This window comes from Nannospalax galili, unplaced genomic scaffold, assembly GCF_000622305.1.
Source record: "Nannospalax galili isolate Female #2095 unplaced genomic scaffold, S.galili_v1.0 scaffold475, whole genome shotgun sequence".
NCBI lineage: Eukaryota > Metazoa > Chordata > Mammalia > Rodentia > Spalacidae > Nannospalax > Nannospalax galili.
The window spans coordinates 1172103-1196546 of NW_008339435.1; the positions used below are offsets into that span (position 1 = coordinate 1172103).

The 24444-nt window shown below is 39.6% G+C and overlaps 1 protein-coding gene across 1 annotated transcript in view; it reads left to right on the forward strand.

Annotated features, from left to right (window-relative positions):
• The window catches only part of Cttnbp2nl (CTTNBP2 N-terminal like), a 71258-nt gene that overhangs the window by 17099 nt on the left and 29715 nt on the right, over positions 1-24444 (forward strand). Inside the window, exon 3 of the mRNA XM_008833961.3 lies at positions 8215-8322. Within this exon, the coding sequence (XP_008832183.1) occupies positions 8224-8322 (99 nt within the window). The 5' untranslated portion in view covers positions 8215-8223. The remainder of the gene's footprint in view (positions 1-8214; positions 8323-24444) is intronic.

The window sequence follows — 24444 nt, forward strand, 5'->3', positions numbered from 1 at the left end:
AATCTATTTCTTTAATGATTTAAAATTTTCATTGTAGAGATCTTTGGTGTCTTTGATCAAATTTATTCCAAGATTTTTTTTTCCAGCAATTGTGAATGAGAACATTTCCCTGTACTGTTTCTTCAATTGCTTGTTATCAGTATATAGAAAGGCTACTGGTTTTTGTAGAATGATTTTATAACCTGCCACTATACTGAAAGTATTGATCAGTTCTAGGACTTTTCTGGTGGAACTTTTGGGATCTCTTAGGTATAGTATCATATCATCTGCAAAAAATAATAGTCTGATCTCTTCTTTTCCAATTAGTACTCCTTTAATTTCCTTCTCCTGTCTTATTGCTCTAGCAAGAGTTTCAAGCACTGTATTGAAAAGGAGTGGAGATAGTGGACATCCTTGTCTGGTTCCTGATTTTATTAGGAATGCTTCCAGTTTTTCTCCATTTAAAATGATGTTGGCTGTAATTATGTTGTATGTATGTAGCTTTAATTATGTTGAGGTATATTCCCTATAGTCCAGTTCCCTCCAGGACTTTGAATATAAATCCATGCTGAATTTTGTCAAAAGCCTTTTCTACATCTATTGAGATGACAATGTGGTTTTTGTCTTTGAGTCTATTTATATGATTAATGACATTTATTGAGTTATATATATTGAACCATCCCTGCATCTCTGGAATAAAGCCTACTTGATCATGATGAGTGATCGTTTTGATGTACATCTGTATGAGGTTTGCAAGTATTTTGTTGAGAATTTTTGCATCTATGTTCATTAAGGATATGGGTCTATAGTTTTCTTTTTCGGTTGTGTCTTTACCTGGTTTGGGTATTAGAATGATACTGGCTTCATAGAAGGAATTTGGGAGTTCTCCCCCTATTTCTATAGTTTTAAATAATTTAAGTAGTATTGGTTGGAGGTCTTCTTTAAATATCTTCTAGAATTCTGCTGTAAATCCATCTGGGCCCAGGCTTCTTTTAGTTGGGAGGCTTTGTATTACTGTTTCGATTTCCTTGTATATTATGGGTCTATTTAAATTGTTGATCTCTTCTTGGTTTAACTTTCATGGTTCCCAGGATTTTAGGTATCCATCCATTTCTTTTAGATTTTCATATTTAGTAGCGTATAAGTTTTAAAAATATTCCCTTATAATGGTCTGGATCTTTTGGGTGTCGTGATGTTTCCCCTTTCATCTCTGATTTTGTTGATTTGGATTTGCTCTTTCTTTCTTCTTGTTAACCGGGCTACGAGTCTTTCTATCTTGTTTATCTTTTCAAAGAACCAGCTCTTAGATTCGTTGATTCCTTGTATTGTTTTCTTTGTTCCTATATCATTAATTTCTGCTCTGATTTTTGTTATTCTCTTCTGCTGGGTTCGGGTTTCATTTGTTCTTGGCTTTCCACCAGTATCTTGAGTTGCAGTGTTAGGTCATTAATTTGGGCTCTAATTTTTTAATGTAGGTACTTAGAGCTATAAACTTCCCTCTTAGGACTGCTTTTAAAGTGTTCCAGAGGTTGTGTTGTGTTGTATTGTCCTTTTCATTGAATTCTAGGAATTCTTTTATTTGTTTCTTAATTTCTCCTTTGACCCACTCATTGTTTAGGAGTGTGTGATTCTTTTTTTAAAGGTTTTTTTTTTTAATTTTATGTGTATGAATGAATGTATTGCCTGCATGTGTATGAGTGCCCCTGTGTCGTGCAGTGCCATGGAGGTCAGAAGAGAGCTGAGGATTTCTCTGGAACTGGGGTTACAGGCAGTTTGTAGCCATCATGTAGGTGCTGGGCATCAAACCCAGGTCCTCTGTAAGAGCAGTCAGTGCTCTTAATGGCTGAGCCATCTCTCCAGCCCCAGGAATATGTGATTTTTAACTCCAAAGCTTAGAATGGAACCAAGAAGGACTTCCGAGCTTACCTAATTTATTTTATCTATGAGGTGACAAGGAAGCAGCACATAAGTATCTTTCTTCCTCAAGGTCATCTAGCTGTTCTTTCAAAGCTGGGACTGGGATTCTACACGTGTTACTAGTTTGCTAGGTTTTACTTAAATCACACTGCTGCTTTTGGATCTCTAAGTGGAAACAGTTAAAAGCTATGAAACCAAAGAAAAGGCTGTTTTCAGCTTTTATTTCCACCATTTTACCTTGTTGCTTTTACGGTCAGGTGATTTGCTCTGCTCAGTTGCTATTTGTGGAGTATTTCCGTGTGCCCGTTATTTTTCTTAGCATCATGGTAGCAGGGGAAAAAGTGTGATAGGGTATTCCCTGTACCTTGTGATCTCTCTGGGGGAAGCAAAGGCATGAATCCCATAGTAAGAAGCCAGTTTGACTCACCTGATGTTCAGATTCGTTACTGTGCTTCACTTCTGGCTGCTGTGGCTTTGTCTGTGGTCCCAGCTACCAGAGGGCACCTCAAGCGTCTGAAGTCTTGAACTTTGACAATGTCTTCCTTAGATTTCTTTTTAGAAAATGAAAGAATCGTAGTTACTAATAATTAAATCAGGGAGCTAGGGAGGCGGCTCAGAGGTTAAGAGTGCTTGCTGGGTGGCTCACAACCGCCTATAACTCCAGCTCCAGCTCCAGGGGTTATGACAGTCTTCTAGCTTCTGCAGGCACTTGTACTCACATGCACATGCATACTCACACGCATATACACACACAGACATAAATAAATAAATAATAAAATAAATTTTAAAAATATTAAATTGTGGCCAGTGAGATGGCTCATTGGGTAAAAGTGCTTGCTGAGCTTGATCCTTGGAACACAGGTAAAAGGAGAGAATTGACTCCCCAGAATTGTCCTCTAACCCCATATGCATGCAGTGGCACACATGTGCTTGTACTCAAACATACATACACAAAATATTCAATTAAACTTAAAAAAAAATTAAGTCTTTGAGTCAAGCATAATGGTTCATACCTAAAATCTTGTGCAGAGGGGTTGAAGCAGAAAGATTGCTGTGAGTTCAAGGCTAGCCTAACCTGAGCTAGAGTGAGACCCTACCCGCAAAAAAAAAGGAGGAAAGTAGTCCTTGAAGTAGCCCTGGATATCTTCAAGTAAAGATTTCCAAAGTCCTTATCTTCCTGAAGTAACAGCTACAAAAGGGAAGTTGCCCAGTCACTCGGCTAGGAAGATGGAGACCTGGCGTTAACGGCAGACTTTATGTTCTTTACATTTCATTAAATGTAGCTTTGAGGCAGGGGTGACAAACAGCTTTATTAGGTTTGTTGGGGTTATCAGTTTTTCTTCTTCTTTAATTTTCTCAGTAACTTATGGCACAAATCTCTGATAATAAAGTAAGACTCACTAGTTGTAAAATTCACTAACTAGGAAGTTAGTAGTTAGAGCTGGGTTTATAGTGAGGATATTATACTGTGTGGTAGAAGATTTGTATAGCATGTCCTGGAACACAGTCTAATACATGTTGAAGCACATGTGCTCCTTCACTTAAATGCAGTAAGTAGCCCCAGAAGGAGTGGGTGAATTTTTCTGGGTGCCCCCTCAAATTTAAATTCAAGAGTGAGGATTTGCTAATGGGTATGTGAATCTGTCGTGCTGTGTTATTCACTTTGAAGGTAAACTATGGGAGTGTCAATTTTCAAATAAAAAGTGAAAGAAGGAAAATAGTATTTGCTTTCCTGTGGAATTTATAAAGTATCTTGATATGTTTGCTGGCCAGAAGACCCTTCCTTCATTGGTGATAGAGCAGAATATCTTTGCCTATATGTGTTATGAGAAATTAGTATGACCAAAAGGATTGAGTTTGTGCCAATTTAACATATTTCAAAAACTGCAAATCCTTGCAGAAATGTGAACTTGTTATAACAAATTAATTTTTTTTTAATCTCTTAGAACTGGTAAACACTCTGAGCAAAGAGATAGACTGCAAAATCAGCATTAAAAAATCAGTAGCCATCACATACAGCAAAGACAATTGTGATGAGAAAGAAATCAGAACAAGAGTTCTGTTCACGTAGCTTCAAAATGAGTGATGAAATGCCTAGGAGCAAACCTAACAGGAAGTAAAAGATCTCTACAGTGAAAAGTTGAAAACCCTGAAGAGAGAAAATAAAGCACTAGAAGATGGAAACAGACCTCCCATGCTCATGAGTTGCAAAGTTGATATCATGAAAAGAACTTGCTTACCAGAAGCAGTCTACAGGTTCAGTGCAGTACCCATCAAAACTCTGATGCTCTGATGACATTCTTCACAGAAATAGAAAAAAATCCTAAAATACACATGGAAGTATGCCTGGCGGGGTGGCGCACACCATTAATCCCAGCACTTGGGAGGGAGAGGCAGGCGGATCCCTATGAGTTCAAGGCCAACCTGGTCTACATAGGGAGTTCTAGGCCAGCTGGAGCTGCAGAGATACCCTGTCTCAAAAAGACCAAAAAAAAAAAAAGAAGAAAGAAAAGAAAAGTGGAAGTACAAAAGACTTTGAATAGCCAAAACAATCCTGAAGAATAATAATAGAGATATCACAATATCTGATCTCAAGTTAAACCATAAGCCACAGTGACAAAAATAGCATGGTACCAGCACAAAACAGACATACAGATCAATGGAACAGAATAGAGGACCCAGATATGAGCCAACACAGCTGTAGCCACCCAATGTCAAAGAGGTAGATTGGAGAAAAGACAGCCTCTTTACCAAGTGGTGAGGTGAAAACTAGACACCCACATGTAGAAGAATGAAACTATATCCCACCCTTTCACCCTGTAGTAAAACCAACTGGACATGGATCAAAGACCTTGATGTAAGACCTGAAACTAATAAGAAAAAAACTTTTAAGTTGTAGGCATTTCTGAAAAGGAGTCCAGTAACTCAGGAAATAAAACGAAGACCTGACAAATAGGATTGAACAAAAATTAAAAACTTACATAGCAAAAGAAGCAATCAAGTAAAGAGATAGCCTATAGCATGTGAGAAAAACTTCACTAGCTATATATCTGACAGAAGACTAATACTTAAAACATAAAAACTCCGGCTGGCAAGATGACTCAGTGGGATTAAAAAAAAGTTTGCCATCTAGCCTAATGTCCTGAGTTGGATCCCTGGAATGTGTACACACACGAATGAATGAATGAATGAATGAATGAATGCAGAAATGTGGGGCTGGAGATATGACTCCGTGGTTAAGAGCATTGGCTGTTCTTGCAGAGGACTGGGGTTCAATTCCCAGCACCCACATGACAACTAACAACCGTCCATAACTCCAGTTCCAGGGCATATGATGCCCTCTTCTGACCTCCACAGGCATTGCATGACACGAATGCACCTATATACATGCAGGCAATATGCTCATACACATAAAAATATTAAAAATAAATACATAAATATAGCCAGGCATGGTGGCGGTACATGCTTTTAATACCAGCACTGGGAAGCAGAGGCAGGTAGATTATTACCTCTCTGAGTTCACTGGGAAGCAGAGGCAGGTAGATTATTACCTCTCTGAGTTCAAGGCCAGCCGGGTCTACAGGGAGACCCTGTCTCAAAGGAAAAGACAAAAACAAAACAAAAAAAAAGTGAAAAAAATTAAAAACACTCATGAAACTAACAAAAGCCCCTAATCAGTGAATAAACTATCCCAGCATAGATGTGAAAGTAAGAAACCTCAACCCTACTTGTGGAACTATTGGCAACCAATGGCTGCTGGGAAGGGACGATTTAGTCTCTTTTAAGAGTGAGACTCTTGGTAGGATAACCAGGTTCCAGTGAATGAACCCACACCAAAGAGCATTTGAGGATGCAAACCTGACTTTATAGATACATTACTGTCTTAGTTTGTTCTTCATTGCTGTGACAAAACACTCTGACCAGTACCAACTTGGGGAGGAAAGGGTTTATTTGTCTTACATCTCCCAGGTCGCACGCAGTTCATCAGGGAGCCCAAGGTAGGAACTCAGGGCAGGAACTTGGAGGCAGGAGCTGGAGCACAGGCCATGGAGGAATGCTGCTTACAGGCTTGCTCCCTTGGCTCCTGCTCAGCCTGCTTTCGTATGCAACACAGGCCCACCTGCCCAGGGGTGGCACCACCCACAGTGGGCTGGGCCCTCCCACATCACTCATCAAGAAGATGCCCCTCAGACATGGCCACAGGCCAGTCCAATAGAGGCAATTCTTCGATTGAGGCTCCCTCAACCCAGGTGTGTCAAGTTGACACTAAAGCTATCCAGCACAATTACCTTTATAGATACATTAGATTATAGGAAATTTGGTGGGATGTTAGTAAGAGAAGGGTGCAGATATGAGAGGGGATCAAAATATGTTGTATCAAAATTCACAAGAATTCAATAAAAGGGAAAAATAAATGAGCTAATGAAACAAACAGATTCTTATCAAAAAACTAATTGTAATTGCATGGCCAATAAACATTAAAAAATGTGTAACATCCTTAGCAACCAGAGAAATTGAAGTCAAAACTACATCTTACTCCAATTAGAATGACTTCATTAGTGAAACAAATAATTACACAGAATGTTGTTGTATACCTGTAATCCCAGCACTTGGGAGGCAGAAACAGGACGATCGTGCAAATTCAGTACCAGCCACAGCTACATCAGGAGACTTGAGGGAGGGGGTCTGACGGAGAAGGGGGGGAGAGAGCGCACCATAGACAGAGAAGAGAGATAATTAAAACAAATGCTGGTGAGGTTTAGGGGAGGGAAGGCTTGGTTATACCCTGCTTGTAGGAATATAAACTGGTCAAGTCACTATGGAAACCAGTGTATAAGTTCCTCAGAAAACTAAAGATAGGATTACCAAATGACCCTGCTATACCATTCCTGGATATGTATCCAGAGTACTGAGTCAAGGTACAGCTGACACTGCACATCTGTGTTTACTGTGGCACTATTCACAGTAGCAGATTGTAGAATCAGCCTCGCTGCCTCTGCAAACAGATGGCAGATAAAGAAAATGTGTATGCACAGTGGCATTTCATCCAGCCATAAAGATGCTGTTACATCATTTGCAGAAGAATGGATGTAACTAGAGAGCATCATATAAGTGCAATAACTCAAACAAGTACATGTTTTCCTTCATGTGGATCCTAGATTTTACATAGATACTTAAAATCATACATGCACACACATGTGACATGGAATTCGTAGAAGGGAGATTGAGAGAAGGAAGGGAACTACATGGGGAGTGAATCAGACATACTTGACTGTACACCAAGTTAAAAAAGAAAAGAAAAAAACTGGTGGCCCATGTCATGGCACACAGAGAGCAAAGGTAGGGAATCGCCACAAGTTTAAGGCCAGCTTAATCTACATAAAAGTTCCAGGCCAGCCCGGACTACATAGTTGAGGCCATATTTCAAAAAGTCATAATAAATTAAACTTGTAGTAGCCTGGGCAATTAATATATTTAAACAGTATAATTTAAGAAATCATTTAAGGCCAGGAGTTGTGGCGCATGCCCCCAATCCTAGCACTCGGGAGGTAGAGGCAGGCAGATCTCTGTGAGGTCAAGGCCAGCCTTGTCTACATAGGGAGTTCCAGGCCAGCTGGAGCTACAGAGAGACCCTGCCCCCACCTCCAAAAAGAAATACTTTAAAAGCATATTTATAACCAAGCATACTAGCTCGCACCTGTAATCCTAGCACTCGGAGACTCGGGGAAAGAAATGGGAGTTCACAGTCAGCCTGGACTACATAGTGAATTTTAGGCCAGCCAGGATAGATAGGAAGATCCTGTCTCAAAACACACAAATGCCTATTTGCATTTGAATCTGACTAAAAGACATAAACTTTGTGGTACTTGTTCTCTATCAAAGACAGTTTAAAAGAAAAATACTCTGTACCAACCACTGACTTTGTTCAAATTTCATTTCACCCAATAGCAAAAAAGATGCCAGAATGTTTTATGTGCAGTTTTTGAATTTAGTAAAATAGTATTCAGGGTAGCCCAACTATACCTGAATTTCTAGTAAACAAGATTGCTGATTCTTTCTTGAGACCGTGCGGTAAACATGCCTGGAAAAAAGATGATGAATAATTGATCTTTGTGAAGTCAGTAATTGACACTGGATTTTCTTTTTCTCTTCATGCTCAGTTTGTGTTGAAGTCAGAAACTTCATTGTTTCTAACTGTAGCCATTCTTTCTCAAGCATTGCATACTGTCAGTTTTGTTCTTCTCTGTGGCACTGTTTTTCTTTCACTTGTGTAGAACTAACTCTTCTTCTGGCAATTGATTATTGTTTCTGTTTTAGACTTTCAGGATGAATCTGGAAAAGCTCAGCAAGCCTGAACTCCTGACACTATTCAGTATTCTTGAAGGAGAGCTTGAAGCCAGAGACCTCGTTATAGAAGCTCTGAAGGTATGGGGTGGGCAGAGATCATAGTCCCTTCACTAGTTTATTACTAGTAATTTATTTTGTTATGAATTAATGTTTAAGTGGGTAGTGTTGTGGTCCTTGAAGTTGTAGGGAACCTATTGATAGTTGCTGTAGACAGCCACCTATACAGTAAGATTTTAGGGACATTGGTAAAGTTTTTCTGCCATCAGAATAGTTCCCTTAGTCTCTACCAGGTTTCTAGACTTTGACCTTTATGCTTTTAATGTGCCTTGGCTATTTTTAAATGCTGACCCCTTTCAGAACTTGTTGAGACCTACTTTATGAAAAATGTATATACGTTAATAGACCAAAGTTCAGGATATACTATTCAGGAAACCAAATAGTATATCAAACCAGCTTCCATGAAGCTGTCTATGGATTCCCTGAACACAATTAAGAATTCCTCCATTGTTTACCTGTTAATGCAAAGAATGGGAGAAGTTGTATGTCAATGAGGGCAGAAGGTGTACAGTCTCACAAAAAATATAAGCGGGCACAGTTCCTCTCATGTCACGAGCTCTGCACTTGCCCAAGGTTTTCCCCTTTGTCTCTTGAGCATGTTTGGATAGAAAAAGGAAAGACTCTTTTTTTCAAGAGTGTCTGTTGAGTGATAGGCAAACGATCCTCCCAGAAGACAAAGGAAAACAACCAAAACAGTGGAATTTGAACATGCTGAAGAGAGATTGGTCCCTGCAAAGTGCAGAGAAGTAAATACAGAAGAGCTTTCTTTTTTTTTAAATTTTGATAATTATATATTTTTAAATATGTATAAAAATATATCAGTGTTTAGCACAGAGCTCAGTTTGGGCTAATATAAAGTTAGGTTACTGAAATAAAAGTATTAAAGTAATAATATATTGTGACTTTAACTATGTATAAACAGTCTCCAAATGAATAAAGCTTAGGAAATACCTGCAAAGTTAACTCACCAGCATCAGGGTTACACTTTCAGTCTGTTTTGTGTGCTCTAAAACTGACATTAAGCTCATCATAGAAAGAAAGTGTGATAAGGTGGTTTGCCTTTTAGGCAGCATCACTCGGGAAAGAACTGTTCCATAACATTTTGTTCTTAGGCTTTTTATACTTAGTGTTCTCGTCAGTAGTATATTGACTCAATCAGTGAGTCAATAGGTGTTTACTGTGTATAATGTTTGCTTACAATTTCCAGGAATATGAGAATCTAGAAGTTTTCTTTTAAGAGGTTATATTGATGTACATCTCAAAGTTCCCTTAATAAACAAGGTTTATGAAGTGGTCTACTATACTTTTAAAAGTTCTTAGTTCTTTATTCAATAAGAGGGGTATTTGTATTACTATTTTGTATGTATTCATATGAAGCTGATTTGTTGATTTTAGTTGTTGAGGGGTCAATTAGTTTTTGTTTGTTTTGTGGTGCTGGATATCAAACCCAGGGCTTTGCACATGCTAGGCAAGAGCTCTGCCACTGAATGACATCCTCAGTCCTGAAGTTTGGGGTTTTGTTTGGTATCATTTTTTGGGTCAGGGTCTTGCTGCATAGAGCAAGTGGCCTTGAACTCATTATCTAATCCAGGCTGGCCTTGCACGCCCTTCTTGCCTCCCCCTCCTCCATGTTGGGCCTGTACTACTACTAGGTCCAGTTTTTGTTGTTGTTGCTGACATTTGTTTGTTCGTTTGTTTGTTGTTTAATAACAGCAGAAATCATTCTTCTGCCCTTGGGCTGGAAAACAGAGAATCAGGGATTTCCTAAGCAGCCAACAGTTATAACTCAGTAAGAGTTCATACAAAAACCCTTTTACTGTTCTTTAGTAATTCTGTAAGAGTTCATATAAAAACTTTCTTATGTTTCTTAATTTTCTCTTCTTTTTTGCTTTCCATACTGATTTGCGTCTGATCCTTTAGTAATTTTTTTGAGACAGAGTCTCACCAATCGTAGCCCAGCTGCCATTACACTTGGTGTATAGCTCAGACTGGCCTCAAATTCATGGTCCTCCTGTCTCTACCTCAAATATGTGGATAACTGGCCTGTGAATGCAGCCCAGCTTCCTTTATTCTTTTTGTGGATTACTCTGAAACTATAATCATGATTTAAAAATAAAATAAAATCTAGGCCAAGTATGGTGATGCACACTTGTAATGCCAGCACTTAGGAGGCAGAGCCAGGAGTATCTCCACAAATTGAAGCCCAGCCTAGCCTATACAGCATGTTCTAGATTAGCCAGGGCCACATAGCAAGACCCTGTCTCAAACCAAAGAAATCTAAACCTGTTATTCCCATAGCTGTTAGATTTAGAGAGATATTAGTATCTTTTCATGTTGAATAACGAGCTGATACTTCTAATTAAATATGCCTTCAGACACCTTCCCATTTCTTATCCTGTATTTATCTAATAAGGAGGAAAAAATAAAAAGAAAGGTTCGCGCTCTTTCCTAACCTTCGCTTCACTTGCTCCTGTTACTCTGTCTTCTTCCCCCAGTTCTCATCTGCCTTAATCCCCTCAATTGGGATGGGGTGGGAAATGGTGCATGGAATGAAAAAAATCAGCACATGACCTCATTTTTGCTTTAATATTTTCCCCAGCCTTTGAAACTGTGCAGATCTCTGCTGCTTTCTGTGTCCATTTTGCTGTTTATTCTATCCCAATCTTAACATAGCATCTGCCATATAGATGCTTGATAAATATTTGTTGTTATTTTTAGTTGTTGACAATTTAACTCAGGGCCATTGACATGCTAAGTACTTGCTTAGTCACTAAGCTACACCCCAGCATCAAATATTTATTGAACAAATAAAATGACTGTGCCATTGTGACGTATTGCTTTAAGACTGTCACAGTACTTCGAGCTGAAGTTTCAAATCACTGAAGACTATTCTTAGGTGTTCTGCCACATGCCGCCTTCTTAATGTTAACAGATTTTCAGCTGATTGTTGGACATGTTTTTGTAACAAAGATTTTGTACTTGAGTCCAGTTTTATTGTAGGAATCATTTGGAAAGTTGAAAGAGCAAGAGCTGTAATTAAGGGAGCATTTTAATAGACGATCCCATTCAGAACCAGGCACAAGTGTTGGATTGAGTCTGCATATGATCTATAGGTGATAAAGTTGCTGAGGCTTAACCCCTATTCAGTTTAGGTGACATGAGTAATTCCACTACAACTGACACGCCTTTGAACCATCTGTTGTTAGACCAGTTGTTGGCAGCTGGGTTTAAGGTCAGTTCAGTCCTTAGAGAAAAGCAACTGCCATGTCAAGTTTCTTAAGTAAAAATGAAATCTCACTTAATTTGTGGGTTTTTTTATTGTTTTGTTAGTTGTTTGTTAGGGTTCCGTAATAATACTGACATTGCCTTACAGCTTTTTTGCTTAATAACATACACCTGTTGGACTATTTGGACTAACATGAAAGTTTAATCATTTTCTTAATTATTATTAGTTCCTAACTCATACTTAGTGACCTGAAAAGGTTTTTGTCTTTGTCCTAAACAACTTTGATTGGTCTTTCTTATGTTGGCTTTTGAGAAAAAAAAAAAATTGTTTTGTGATTTTTTCTACTTACCTTTAAAATAGTACCCCCCCCACACACACACATGCAAAATCTATTCATTAGTCATGTGTCTATGAACAAAACCCTATGTCTACTTGTTGCTTCCCTAATGGCTAGTAGGGCACACTGGCGAAGGTTTTGCTTTTTTAGGGATGTATTATAAGGCTCCCATAGTTTGTAAAGTGGATCCTACCTAAAGAGTTGGAATTATAAGAGTGTCACTCATTTTCCAGAATTTCTGCAAAGTTCCAGATGGCACTCCACCGTCCTATAGTCTCCCCTTCTTGTTCTCCTCCCACCCACAAAAAAATCCTTCTTGCTCTCCTGTTGTAGCCGAAGCGTGTTTGGTACAGAACTGTGAAAGCCAGGTTTTCTGTGATTCGGCCTTTATAGTTGAATAATTGCTAGAGACATCTATACTGTATTTGGTCCCAGTTGAGCCTTACCTAAAAGTGATTTTCTATTTTAGAAGATACCATGTCAGAGAAAGACATTCTTTGTGAGGAAGTCCCACACATTCATTTCTCTGAGCGAGAGCGCTGTAGGAATCGGCTCTGCAGAGAGCAGAAGAGCACTGCTCATAAGCTGTCCCAGAGAAGCCGGGGTAGAACAGCACAGTTCAGCAGGAAAGTCTTGGCTCATTGATTCCACACAGATCTAGAAAATGGCCTGCTGAGTGTCTTGAGACTGCTCCAGAGGGGACTCAGGAACTTGAATCATCAGCCATTTAAAAATCTGGAAAATAGATTTGACAGTTAATAAAATGGAGAGCAGATAGTTTGTTTTTAATCTTCCATGCCATGCTGGACATATTCTGCATTATCTCCACATGCCTTCCAGCTGATGCAAAGCCATGCTTAGCTGTATCCAGATAGAATCTGCTCTGTATTTATTGATGTCATTTGATTTTAAAGCATTCTATTAACTTTTCATATGGTTATCAGTGGTAAAATACTATAACTTTCATGTAGAATTGAGGGGGCTTAAATTCCTTTCCACTGATGCCTCAGTCGTAAAGCAGGTGTGACTCTTTAAAGCATGCAATAGAACACTGTTGTTTTGGCTAATGGCCATTACAAAATTTACCAAGCAAGAAAATTTTGCAGGCAAAATGTTACAGACATGACAAAATCAGAAATATATTTGGGATGAGACTGTAATATGTCATTCAATAGGTTGAAATTTTTTTTCAACAACTTAAGTGACAAACAGAAATCTCAGTGTTACAAATAGGTCTGTGTTGAGGTAATACATAATTTACTTTTGCTGAAAATGTTCTTGAAATAAAAAGGATGGTAGTCACAACATACAAAACAGAATAAAAGTTACAAGAATGCTACGAGTTCAGTATAAAGCAGCCGAATTTATACTGCAAGCAGGTTGTTATAAAGGCTGGTCTGAAATGGGGAAAGCACAGCTGACTCAACAGTCCACAGGCATTGTCCTGTGCTAATAAGCCTGTCAAACTTGGTAGCGTGTTTTAAAAACTTACCTATCTCCTCGCTTGGTTACTAATCTGTGGATGTCTTAAGAGGACTCAAATTATAGCACTGTTCAGCACCCATCACCTTGGACCCAACAATTCTTTGGCCAAAAATGCCAGAGATGGCTTTAAAGGAAGAGCTTTTGGGAACAGGGTGGGTACTTTAGATTTTTGATAAAGTTCACGTAAACATTTTTTCCAATGTATATTTTCTATTGAATTTTTGTAGGTTTTATACAATACATCTTAATCATATTTAGATACCTCCCCAGCCCACCCACAAGATTTCATGCATTCTGTCATATATGTTAAGGCCTATCAAGTTTGTGTACACAGATGTCCCTCAGTGTGAGTTCATCTGCTGGAGCCTGTTTAGCCTATCTGGTGTCACTCCCTTAAAGAAAACCAGCTCTCCTCACCCAGCAGTGATCAGTTCTTCAGGTAAGGTTAGGGCTTCCTGCCAGTTTCCCCAGTTCTGTGCTGGCTGTTTCAGTTTGCCTGGGTCGTGTGCTGCTGTCACTGTTGCCGTAAGTTCGTATGAGCAAGTTCCCAGAAGCGCCTGACTGTTTTCTTAACACAAACATTTTGTTCAAAAAAAGCTCTAGTAAAAGTTTGTCTGGATTAAAACTGAAATATTTGGGAATAAATGGAACTTTATTTAGACCAAATAAATATTAAATGATGATGGCTTTAGATTTACACTTACAACCTTTATTATGAAAATATTAATTAATAAATTAGTGTCTGTCTGTCTCTCTCTCTCTCTCTCTCTCTCTCTCTCTCTCTCTGGGGGGGGGTTGTGAAATCCTCATTTAGATGTAGCTCCTACGAGTATGAACTTTCCAATCAGACAGACGGGTTTGAATATGGCTATATCTATGAAATTTTATGGTTGGGAACTGGGACGATGGCTCAGTCAGTGAAGTGCCTTCCACACAAGCATAAGGACCCGAGTTTAGATCCCCAGAATCCTGGCAGGTGACCCTGAATCTGTAACTCCAGCACTGGGGCAGGAAGATTGGGGGCTGGGGGGATGACAGGCAGATCCCTGGAGCCCACTCACTGGCCAGCCAGCCTGGCAGAATCGATGAGTTTCAGGTTCCATGAGATGCCCTGTCTCAAAAAAGATGGAGACTAGTTGAGGAAAACATCTGGTGTTGACCTCTGATCTCCACATGCACTTGCACTCACATGCTTGGTGCATACAACCACACAAACAGGTACACACAAACAAATTTTATAATTGTTATATGGATTGAGAGAGGAAATACTAAACCAGATGCTCAGTGCTAGTTTACTGTTAGTTATTATCATTATACTCTAAGATACAAAGTCCACCAATTTAGGAAGTTAAATTCAGTAAAGCAAACAGTACTGACAATGTGTTAGCCTTCATAAGGAAGACAAGAGTTTGACCTTTTTAAAAAATATTTTAAATTTATTTTTATTTTATGTGCATGAATGTTTTGCCTGCATGTATGTAAGTGCACCTGTGTCATGCAAAACCTGTAGAGGCCAGAAGAGGGAGTCAGATCCCCCTGGAACTGGAGTTAGAGACAGTTATTAGCTGCCATGTGGGTGTTGGGAATTGAACCAGGTCCTCTGCAAGAGCATCCAGTGCTCTTAACCACTGAGCCAGCTCTTCTGCCCCAAGGGTTTTTACTCTGCAGTGAAATCTCTGTTGCTGTTCACAGTGCTTGTGTCTTTTGGAAATTGTTGTTTGGAATTAATCCATCCTTGTCCTGATAACCAAATGTTTGTATTTGAAACATCTGGCAAAGGTTAAGGGTGACTTTGGGGCTTGGAACAGAAAGTATGTTATGTAGCTCCTCCACCCTAACCCCTTCGTCTTTTTGTTTTTGAGACAGTCTTGCCATGTAGTTCAGATTGGCCTCAAACTCAAGATTCTTCTGTCTCTGCCAGAGAACTGGATCACAGTTGAGTTCCAGATTGCTGTTTTAATGTCTATACTGCCCTGAGACCGTCATGATGGTCAGGTTCCTATGCCTGTGCATGTGGGCATGCAGAGACCAGAGCAGGGTGCTGGGCGCCTTCCTTTATTGCTCTTCTTAAATTCCCTCAAAGTGAACTGGAAGCTCACCATTTTTTTCCCACCTAGGCTGGCTAGCCAGTTCTCAGGATCCTCCTCTCTCTGCCTCCTAATACTGGAGGTACAAGCACATGCAGACATGCCCTGCTTTTTATGTGAGTGCTAGGGATTCTAACTCAGGTCCTCATGTTTGTTGAACAAGCACTCTTACCCATTGGGCCTTCTCCCCATCTCCTCATTGAGTTCTGAGAGTTCATAGATATCTAGATTCATGTTTGTTACTAATCATGCCTTGCAAATATTTCCTCCTAGTGTGTGGTTCATTTCATTCTCTCAACAATGTGTTTTCTTCACTTTATATACTTAACTGTTGTACTTAATAACAATGTATTGTATATTATATATCTGAAAATCACTGGGGTAGATTTTAAGTGTTCTCACCACAAAATTGTTAAGTATCCAAGATAATGCACATGTTAATTAACTTGATTTAGTCATTACATGATGTGTATATAATTCAAAACATGTTATACATACTAAATTTTTGTCAGTTAAAAAAATTAATTAAGGGGGCTGGAGAGATGGCTCAGCAGTTAAGAGCCCTGACTGCTCTTGCAGAGGACCGGGGTTTGATTCCCAGCACCTACATAGCAGCTGACAACAGTCCTTAACTCCAGTTCCAGGGGAATCCGAAGCCCTCTTCTGACCTCTGCTGGCATTGCATGACACAGGTGCACTCACATACATGCAGGCAATACACTCATACACATAAAATAAAAATAATAAAATATTTTTAAAATTAAAAACAAATAACATTGGGTCTATAGTGGCATGCTCCTGTAATCCTAGCCCTCAGGAGGCAGAGGCAGGTGGATTTCCAAGATCAAGGCCATCCTGATTCACATGGTAACTTCCAGGCGGACTGTGACTAGTGAGACCCCGTCAAAAAACAATCAACCAATAAACAAATATTAAATAAAGCCAGCCAAATTTTAGTCCAAGAAGAAAAGTGTATCCTTTGTAGATAGCAAAAATAAATAAAAGCTGTTTAACTATATTTAATTTTTTCTCTTAGCTACATCTTTTGAGGAACAAGTTTTGTTTTAATGAAGTTCCAGTTTATAAATTTTTCTGTTGCTAATTTTGCTTTCAGTTGCCATAGCTAAGAAATCTACCTAGACTAAGGTCAGAAACGTTTTCTGTTTTTCTTATAAGCCTTATAAAGTTTTACATGTTGGTGTGTGGTATATTTCAGTTATTTTTGTTATATGGTGTAACGTGTGGCACAGGATTCATGTGTGACTCTCTGTATGAGTATGGCCATCCAGTTATCTAGAGCCATTTGTTGAAAGATGTCGGACAGCTTTGTCACAGTTACTCTTACTTTTGCAGGTTTATTTCTACACTCTGTTCTATCTTCCTTGTGACTTGATTGGTGCCAACACCTGCTGCCTTAACTGCTGTGGGCTTAGAGTGGGTGTTAAGTTGTGTTCTTTTTGAAAGTTTTATTTATTCATAGTTCTTTGCATTTCTATGTTGTTTCTAGAATCAGCTTGTTGGTTTCTCTAAAACTGTTGCTGATCTTTTGATTGGGGTTTCTTGAGTCAGTAGACCATTGTGGGGAGAATTGGCTTCCTATCAATATTTTTTTCCAGTCTATACACATGGCATAGCTCACCTTTTTTTTAGGTTTTCTTTCATTTCTCCCAGCAGTGCTTTATAGTTTTCAGCAGTCATTTGTGTCATTTGTCAGATTAATCCCCTAAGTACTTTATGTTCTTATATTATAAATGGTGTTTTTTAATTTGATTGTCTATTGCTATTATACAGAACTAGAATGGTTTTTTAATTGATCTTTGTATTCTGTAACCATGTGAAATTGTTCTAGTAGTTCTAAAGTAAGTTTCATTTATCTTTTAAAGTACAATTAAGGGCAATTACATTGTGAAATGGATGTGATGAGGGGTATCTTATCTTGTTCCAGATGCTAGGAAGGAAACAGTCTTTCATTATAAAATATGATGTTAACTTTAGGTTTTCCAAAAATGCTCTTATCAGATTGAGGAAATTTCTCTGTATTTGTAGTTTTCTGAGAAGTTTTTCTTTTGTTTTTTGTTTGTTTTTTATCAGGAATGGGTATTGGTCTTTGTCATGAGCTTTTTCAGATCTGTTTGGAGCATAAGTGATTTCTTTTAAAATATCCTTCCTGTGTATCTGAAATATTGCCTAAGGGACATCTTTGCTGGATGTGGTGGTTCATACCTGTAGTTCTAGCACTCAGGAAGCAGAGAAGCAGGACTGCTGCAAGAGTAGGCTATCCAGGGCTACGTGTGGGATGCAGGGGTGGGCAGTAAGTATGACCCAGGGATGGTGCATAGCTGTAATCTCAGCTTACGAGGTGGAAGCAGGAGTCTCAGAGATGAAGGCCAGCCTTGGTTATATAGCAAGCTCAAGGCCAGCCTGACATGAGACCCTGTCTCAGAAAACAAGAAACAACAAAAAGAAAATTCTTCAGAACACTGCTCGTATGCAAATTACTTTTAGATCAGAAGCTTTTCTTAATAGCAGTAATTTCATTTAACAAATTATTGTTCCAAATTGAAATAGTTCAAGCATCTGCCTGAAAGCTATCCTCAACTCTCAGACTATTCAGTGAAAAGATCGCAGAGCTTAAAGAAAGAACTACAAAGTCTTTAAATAAAAATGCCTTTTATTGTGCCAGAATCTAAAGAGATACCTTTCAAAATTTTCTGAAGTACATTTTACTTTTTGCCAGTATTGAGAACACATATCTAGATGTGTACACACCCCCATGCACATATATTAAATAAAACTAAAATTTTAGCAAAATTTGCAAGTTTTCCATTTTACTATGCTGTCATATTTACACTATGGCTTATTATATTACATTTTCCTTTTCAGTGTAGTTTTTCTTTAAATGATGATTGTGACCCCCACTACCTAATTTCTTGATCCACTAATGAGTTATACCCTAGTACACCAGTGCAAAGCACGCATTTTAATTTCCTAACTTGGCACATAGTGGCTAGATTCCACTTCATTTTGTGTTGTCAAATCCTGATTTTAGTAACATGGTTTAGTTAAATGAGTTCCTTATGAAATTCCAAATCTGTTTTTGCCAAGTCCTGGAGTCTGAAACTGTCCCCGAGTGCCTTCCTTTAAGAAGAGTTCAGGTTTTGTAAAGTATCTGAGTTTTCAGGATGATTCCACCCAGATATCCTCTTGGATTCACCTTTAAGAAAGTGATTTCACAACCCATTTTACACAAAGATACAGGAGCTCTTCTAATCTTTCAGTTCTAAGTACTGGGTTTTAGGCTAACTGTGCTTAGCTAAATCAACTATAGGACCTGACTATAAGAGATAAAATGTGGGGCTGGAGAGATGGCTCAGTGGTTAAGAGCACTGACTGCTTTTGCAGAGGACTTGGGTTCAATTCCCAGCACACGCATGGCAGCTAATAACCATCCGTGACTCCAGTTTGAGGGGATCTGACACCCTCTTTTTACCTCTGCAGGCATTGCATGACATGGGTACATTCATACACATAAAATTAAAATTTTTAAAAAGAGAGATAAAATGTTTTAAAACTTAAGAAAAATTAATAGAATATAGCACTTTTCTACATTGTTGTCTTTATGCATTAAGTGAATTTGGCAATATCTGTTGAATTTTAAAATGCATGTGTCTGCTCTTTTTTAAATATTTTATGTATTTATTTATTTTTGGTCTTTTTGAGACAGGGTCTCTCTATAACCCCAGCTTTCCTGGAACTCACTATGTAGACCAGGCTGGCCTTGAACTCAGAGATCCACCTGCCTTTGCCTCCCAAGTGCTGGGACTAAAGGCGTGCGCCACCATTTATTTTTATTTTATGTGTATGAGTGTGTTGCCTATGTATATGTAAGTGCATTCATATTGTTCAATGCCAATGGAGGTCAGAGAAGACATCAGATTACAGACAGTTGTTAGGCAGCCATGTGGGTGCTGGGGATTGAACCTGGGTCCTCTGCAAGAACAGCCAGTGCTCTTAACTGCTGAGCCATCTCTCCAGCCCCTCTTTCTTTTTTTCTTTTTTCTTCTTTTTTAAGTTAGGGTCTCCCTATAGCCCCAACTGGCCTGGAACTTGCCATGTAGACCAGGCTAGCTTTGCTCTGCCTCCAGAATGCTAAGATTAAAGTCATTTACCACCATGCCCAGGTAAAATGCATATGTCTAAAAGCAATTCCATTATGCTACTTATGTCTTTAGGACTCTAAAAGTAAATGTACAAGTTAAACATTTATAGCAGCAACATTCGTAGAAACGAAAACACTAGAAACAACTTTAGTATCTGTTAGTAGGTTTCTTCTGGCTAAGTAAATTATAATGTAATTGTACAGTGGGGTACTATGAAGCTATTAGGGAAAATGATCTTTATGTATAAGATGGGAACATTGTCCAAGATATTGTATGTGAAAAAAGAAATTATAAAGTAGTAAATATAGAAAAAATACTAAGCTGTAACTGGTGAAGCCAGACGTGCATCTCCCAAAGCCTGTCCTTCCTTCCCCTTGGCTTGGTTCCCTGGAGATGGAAGGGCATCTCTAACATGATCTGCCCAGAGGAGGGGAGGAAGTTGGTGAGGGGTATACAGGACATCAGTGGGGTGCTCTAGCAGAAAGGAGCCAAGAAACAGGAGAGACTGTTGGCATAGATGGTTGTTCGTACATTGATATTTTTGAAAAGAAGACTATGTTGGGAAGTGATTATCTTCTTTATTTTGTTCATGAAAACATTGAGCCTCACCTGTAATAGCTAGCTTTTAAAAGTAATTATGTAGTATCAGCTGTTTGCTGGACAGTTTTCTGTGCCTTTCATATTATAAATTGTGGCATTTAGGAGTCAAATAGTAATTAACAGGTGCCAGAAAAAAACAGCCAGTTCCTCATCTAGCTGACATCTTCCTCTGGAGTCTGGGTTTTGTGTGTGTTGGGGGAGTTTGCTGTTTTGCTTCCTTTTTATACCTTTCAGGAAGGACGGAGAATTCAGCTTGTGAAGTGATGCTTCAAGAACACGGTTCTCCAGCAGTTGGGGAGGAACCTCAGAGCTTACAACACCAGGGAATTCATTGTAGTTATTCAGCCTGAAACTAAAACACATGAAAAAGGGAAGCGGCTTATTCCTCTTACTGTGACTTCCTGTTATTTTGTCTCCTTGCATGTGTTTGCCTCATGATTTGGGATTAATCAGAAGTTATTTCTAGTTGCTCCTCTATAAGTTCTAGTTTTATGTAAAGTCTGTGGTCTGTTGTATATACCATGTCAATTCAGCCAGTTGTAGAAATAATTGGAGAAATAGAAGGAAACTCTCTTGCTGAGACTCTTAATGGAAGGAGGACAGTTATTGAATGAATTGGGAACTGTATTACATGGAAAATTATTTCTTCAGAAAGGCAGGGCTGGCGAGATGGCTCAGCAGGTTAAAAATGCTTGCTGCCTGATGATGCCAGTGTGACAAGAGTTTCCTCCCCAGAACCTGCATAAAGGTGGAAGGAGAGAACCAGCTCCACAAAGTTGTCCTCTGACCTCCACATAAACACATAATAATAATTAATAAATAACTTTTTAAAAGAAAAAGCATAGAAATATCTCCCCTACAAAACTGTTCTCTCACATACATACAGGCATGCTCATCGCAGCATTGTGAAAAAAGCAACTATGCATCAGTACAGCATGGCACATAAACCCATGCACCTTGAAGTAGAATATTCCAGGGTGTTGTTTGGGTTTTGGTTTTTTGGGTTTTGGGGTTTTTGTTTATTTGTTTGTTTGTTTTGAGAAAGGGTTTCACTGTCTGTGGTAGGCTGGCCTTGAATCCCCTATGTAGGCCATACCCCCAAGCAGCTGGCCTCACTCATTCACAGAAATCCTCCTGCCTCACCCTCTCCAGTGCTGGTACTAACATGCCCAGCTTGCAATATTTTTAAGAGGGAAAATATGCTATGTACTGACTTAGGTCTCTAAGATAGTAATTGAAAAGATGCAGAAGAGTCTTACAGAATAGTATCTCTGTAATCAGGTTTTATACACACACCTAAATGTATGTACGTGCTTTCAAATGGCCTGGGAGGATAACGGGAAAACTGAGTCCCATCTCATCTCTATGCTCAGATAGTTAAAGGTCATTTGTACTTGCCTGTTTCCTGCCATCTCTCATTTGGCTTTTGTTTCTGCCACATTCCTTAATTTCACCTGCTGACGTTACCTGTAATTTCTAATGGCTTTTCCCCCTGGTGCTGGGGATTGGACCCAGAATTTAGCCAACATGTTAGGTAAATGCTCTGTAACTCAACTGTATCTCCAGCCCCTGGTGGCTTACTTTAATTAGATCACCTAACTGTCTTGTGGTGGTGGTGGTGGTTTCTTGAGACAGGGTCTTGCTATGTAGCCAGGCTGGCTTTGAACTCACAGTAGTCCTCCTGCCTCAGCTTCCTGAGTGAGCCATTTAATTTTTAACATATCTTTCCCTAGTGTCACTGATACCCTTGTCTCCATCCTTCTCAACCCCACATCCTGTATTTCCTTTCACGTGTCTCTAAAGTGAAATGCCTTCTAGAATTGTTTAAAATAGCATTTCCTGTGATTCCATGGCACACTGTTCCGGATCTATTCCAGCACGTTTCATAGCGGTGTTGTAGTAATGTTGTGTTTTGCCTTTTAGACTTTCTGCGGTTGTTTTGCTTTGTAGTTGTTGGGGTTTTTTTTTTTTCTTTTTAAAATTACATTTATTAATTTGTGTGTGTACATGCACACATGTGCCCACACACGCTTGCCATAATCAGAGGACAGCTTGCAGGAGTCAGGAGTCATTCTCCCCTTCTACTTTTTACCATGTAGAGTAGACTTTAGGATTGAACTCAGAGCGTCTGAGCCATCTCACCAGCCAGTTTGTTTTTAAGATTTATTTTATTTTAAATCTGTGTGTGTGCACGCACATGTGTGTGTGTGTGTGTGTGTGTGTGTGTGTGTGTGTATTGTGTTGTACATGAGTGCAGGTGCCCAAGGAGGTCAGAAATGTTGGATCTCCTGGAGTTAAAGGTGGTTTCGAGCTGACCTAGGTGCTGGGTCTCTCAGTTTCTCTAGAGGAACAATGCATTTTTTTTTTTTCGGTCTTTTTGAGACAGGGTCTCCCTGCAGTCTCAGCTGACCTGAACTCACTATGTAGACCAGGCTGGCCTTGAACTCACAAAGATCCGCCTGCCTCTGCCTCCCAAGTGCTGGGACTAAAGGCATGCGCCACCACGCCCGGCCCAGTTTTCTTTTTGAGACAGGGTCTCCCCAGGTCGGCCTCAGTGTTGTGTCTGCCTCTCTAGTTGAAGGTATAAGTATACACCAGCAAGTGCAACACCCTTTTTAAGATCCCAAAAACCAGAAGCCAAAATAATACTCATTTTTGTGTGACATTTATATTTTAAGTGCCCTCAGAGCCAAGTATGGTGGCACACACCTGTAATCCCAGGACTTGGGAGGCTGAGGAAAGAGGATCTTCAGTTTGAAGGCGGCTTGTAATACATAGCAAGACCTTGTCTGAGAAATGAATCTCTCCTCCTTTTCAGAATAAAGTTGTTGCTGGGCTGTGGCAGTTGCCTAAAGACCGAGCACAAGAGCCTATATTTGATCCCGGTATCTATCCTCACTCACCACTCCCCATAAACAACTCTCCCTACCCATTTTTTGTTTGTAAAGTGTGTATTTATAGCTCTGTAAAATTTGTATAGGGCTAGAGTTGTTAAGAGCACTTGTTGCGCTTACAGAGAACCAGGGTTCTGTTCCCAGAACCCACATGGCAGCTCACAACTGTCTAACTCCGGTTCTAGGGGATCCAACACCCCCTTCTGGCCTCCACAGTTGCTGGGTATGCATGTGGTACACATACATACATGGAAGCAAAACACATTTACACATAAAATAAAAATAAATTTTTAAAAATAAAAGATGGGGCAGGGCTAGAGAGATGGCTCAGTGGTTAAAGCACTGGCTGCACTTACAGAGGACTGAAGTTCAATTCTCAGCATCCACATGGCAGCTAACAGCCACCCGTAACCCCAGTTCCAGGGGATCTGACACCCTCTTCTGACCGCCACAGGGATTGCACAACACAGGTGCACTTACATACATACAAGCAATACACTCATACACATAAAAATAGTAAGTAAAATTTAAAAAAATAATTTGATGAATGGTATTTTCTATTTTAACCGACCCTTTTATCTACCTTTGTAGCTACACCCAGCACACTGCAGTGTAGGTACACACTACACTGGTACACAGTGAATACCAAACACGTTAGCTGAGTACTACATAAACATATTTCTTGGGGCTTCGTTCCTAACCCTGTCCCCTTTTAACTCCTCTCTTTCTCCTGTGTCATCTCCCTCCCTCTGATTTCAAGGGGGGTTAACACCTAGATTTTTCTTTTAGACCTAGACCCACATAACCAAATGTCCTCCTGACATATGTGCCTAGCTGTGCCTTATCATAGTCCCAGCATCTTCTCTGAAGGCCTGTTTGTTCCACCGTGTTCTCTGTTTTCATTAATGGCATCACCAGCCATTTCCTCATCGAAAAGAAGGACTCCAATGTGTCTTGTCTTCTCTTTGTTTCTCATACCTAATCAGGTGCCAAAAGTTCTGCCTTAAATTTAGTCTCTGTCTTATACTTACATTTTAGACCTTAATTCCTTATCTGCTCAATTGAGGAGGGTTCAAGCCCATGACCCCCACGCAGTGATGATGGGGATGAGTAAGCGCTCCGTTTGCCAGCCCATGCCGCCCCCAGTACCGGGGACAATCAGATGCAATGGGGAGCCTAGTCAAGCAGGGACTCATTTATTGCAGGTGTTACAGAGCTTATAAAGGCACCTGGAAATCTCCCCTCCCCCACGAGGGTGTATCTTAAGGATGGTCACGTGCTGATCATGTACTCCTCAGTAGTACGGAAGTATCCTTCAGACTTTTAAAACAAGTCAGGCCGCGCCCCAGTAACT